The 1906-nt window shown below is 36.8% G+C and overlaps 1 protein-coding gene across 1 annotated transcript; it reads left to right on the forward strand.

The window, feature by feature from the left end:
- Nucleotides 1-1120: 1120 nt before the first annotated feature.
- Nucleotides 1121-1438, forward strand: LOC106763431 (uncharacterized mitochondrial protein AtMg00810-like). The gene has a single exon (XM_014647626.1). It carries the CDS (start codon nucleotides 1121-1123, stop codon nucleotides 1436-1438), a length of 318 nt encoding a protein of 105 aa, XP_014503112.1.
- Nucleotides 1439-1906: the final 468 nt, after the last annotated feature.

Here is a 1906-nt window from a genome sequence, read left to right on the forward strand (position 1 = left end):
CAAAGGAGGCACAAGCTTGAAGACAAGACTATACAAGGAATATTCTTGGGATATAGCACACAATCAAAAGGCTATCGAGTCTACAACCTACAAACAAAAAAGCTCATCATAAGTCGAGATGTTGAAGTTCATGAAAATGCTTCTTGGAATTGGGAAGAAGAAAAAATTGTTAAAAGCAACATTTTACTTCCAATGCAACGGTCTCAGGAAGAAACTCAAGAAGAGGCAGAAAATTCAGGTATGCTTTCTCCACTTCCACAACAACAAGATTCTTCACCTGAATCTAGTCCAAGAAGAGTAAGATCTTTGGTAGACATATATGAAACTTGCAATATAGCCATGATTGAACCTAACTATTATGAAGAAGCATCAAAGCAAGAAGTATGGGTCAAGGCTATGGAAGAAGAGATTAAAATGATTGAGAAGAATAACACTTGGGAACTTGTAAATTGCCCTCATGGAAAAGACATCATAGGAGTGAAATGGATATATAAAACAAAGCTTAATCCTGATGGAACTATACAAAAGCACAATGCAAGATTGGTCGCTAAAGGATACTCACAGCAACTAGGAATAGACTACAATGAGACATTTGCTTCAGTTGCTCGCTTAGATACAATTAGAGTCTTAATAGCTCTTGCAACACAAAAAGGATGGAACGTCTATCAACTAGATGTCAAATCAGCCTTTCTAAATGGAGCTCGAAGAAGAAATTTATGTTGAACAACCATAAGGCTTCATCCACAAAGGAAATGAAGGCAAAGTACTAAGACTAAAAAAGGCATTATACGGCTTAAAGCAAGCTCCTCGAGCATGGTATAGCAAGATTGATAAATACTTCATCGATCAAGGATTCAGGAGAAGCAAGAGTGAGCCAACACTATATATTAAGGCACAAGGTCAGTACCATCTCATTATCTCTTTATATGTCGATGACCTTATCTATACAGGAAACAATATGGAGATGATGAAAGAATTTAAAGAAGACATGATGAAGACATTTGAAATGACTGACCTTGGCTTGATGAACTATTTCCTCGGTATAGAGGTGAAACAAAAAAAAGAAGGTATATTTATCTCTCAAAAGAAATATATTGAAGCTCTACTAAAGAAGTTTAAGATGAATGGTGGTAAACCTGTCACTACTCCATTAGTGGTAAACGAGAAACAACAAAAAGATGATGGAGCACAAGAGGCAGATGCATCACGCTACAAGAGTTTAATTGGAAGCCTCTTGTATCTCACAGCCACACGACCAGACATTATGTATGCTACAAGTCTTCTATCAAGATTCATGCAAAAGCTAAGTCAAATTCATTATGGAGTAGGAAAAAGAATTTTAAGATATCTACAAGGCACAAAGGAGTTTGGCATATGGTACAAAACCATGACTAACTCAAGAATGATTGGCTACACAGATAGTGATTGGGCAGGATGAATTGACGATATGAAGAGTACATCAGGATACGCTTTCTCACTAGGATCCGATATTTTATCTTGGGCATCAAAGAAGCAAGCAACCGTGGCACAATCAACAGTAGAAGCAGAGTATGTAGCAGTTGCTGAAACCATAAGTCAAGGAATATGGCTATGAAGAATACTTGAAGAAATGGGTGAACCGCAAGATGGACAAACTATTATCTATTGCGACAACAAATCGACAATAGCAATAGAAAAAAATCCAATCCATCATCAAAGAACAAAACACATAGCCATTAAATATCACTTCATTCGAGATGAAGAGACAACTAAACAAATTCGACTCGAGTACTGCCCAACAGAAGACCAAATTGCAGATATTTTTACAAAGGCATTACCTCGACCAAGATTTGAACTACTACGCACTATGATTGGAGTTACCGAATTTGCATTAAGGAGGAGTATTAAAGTGTAATGCAAATTCTAG

The sequence above is a fragment of the Vigna radiata genome, chromosome 6, assembly GCF_000741045.1.
Source record: "Vigna radiata var. radiata cultivar VC1973A chromosome 6, Vradiata_ver6, whole genome shotgun sequence".
NCBI classification, from domain to species: domain Eukaryota; kingdom Viridiplantae; phylum Streptophyta; class Magnoliopsida; order Fabales; family Fabaceae; genus Vigna; species Vigna radiata.

What these genes read in the sequence shown, in the direction of transcription:
- LOC106763431 (XM_014647626.1), top strand. Translation starts at nt 1,121, where the DNA reads ATGAATGGTGGTAAACCTGTCACTACTCCATTAGTGGTAAACGAGAAA.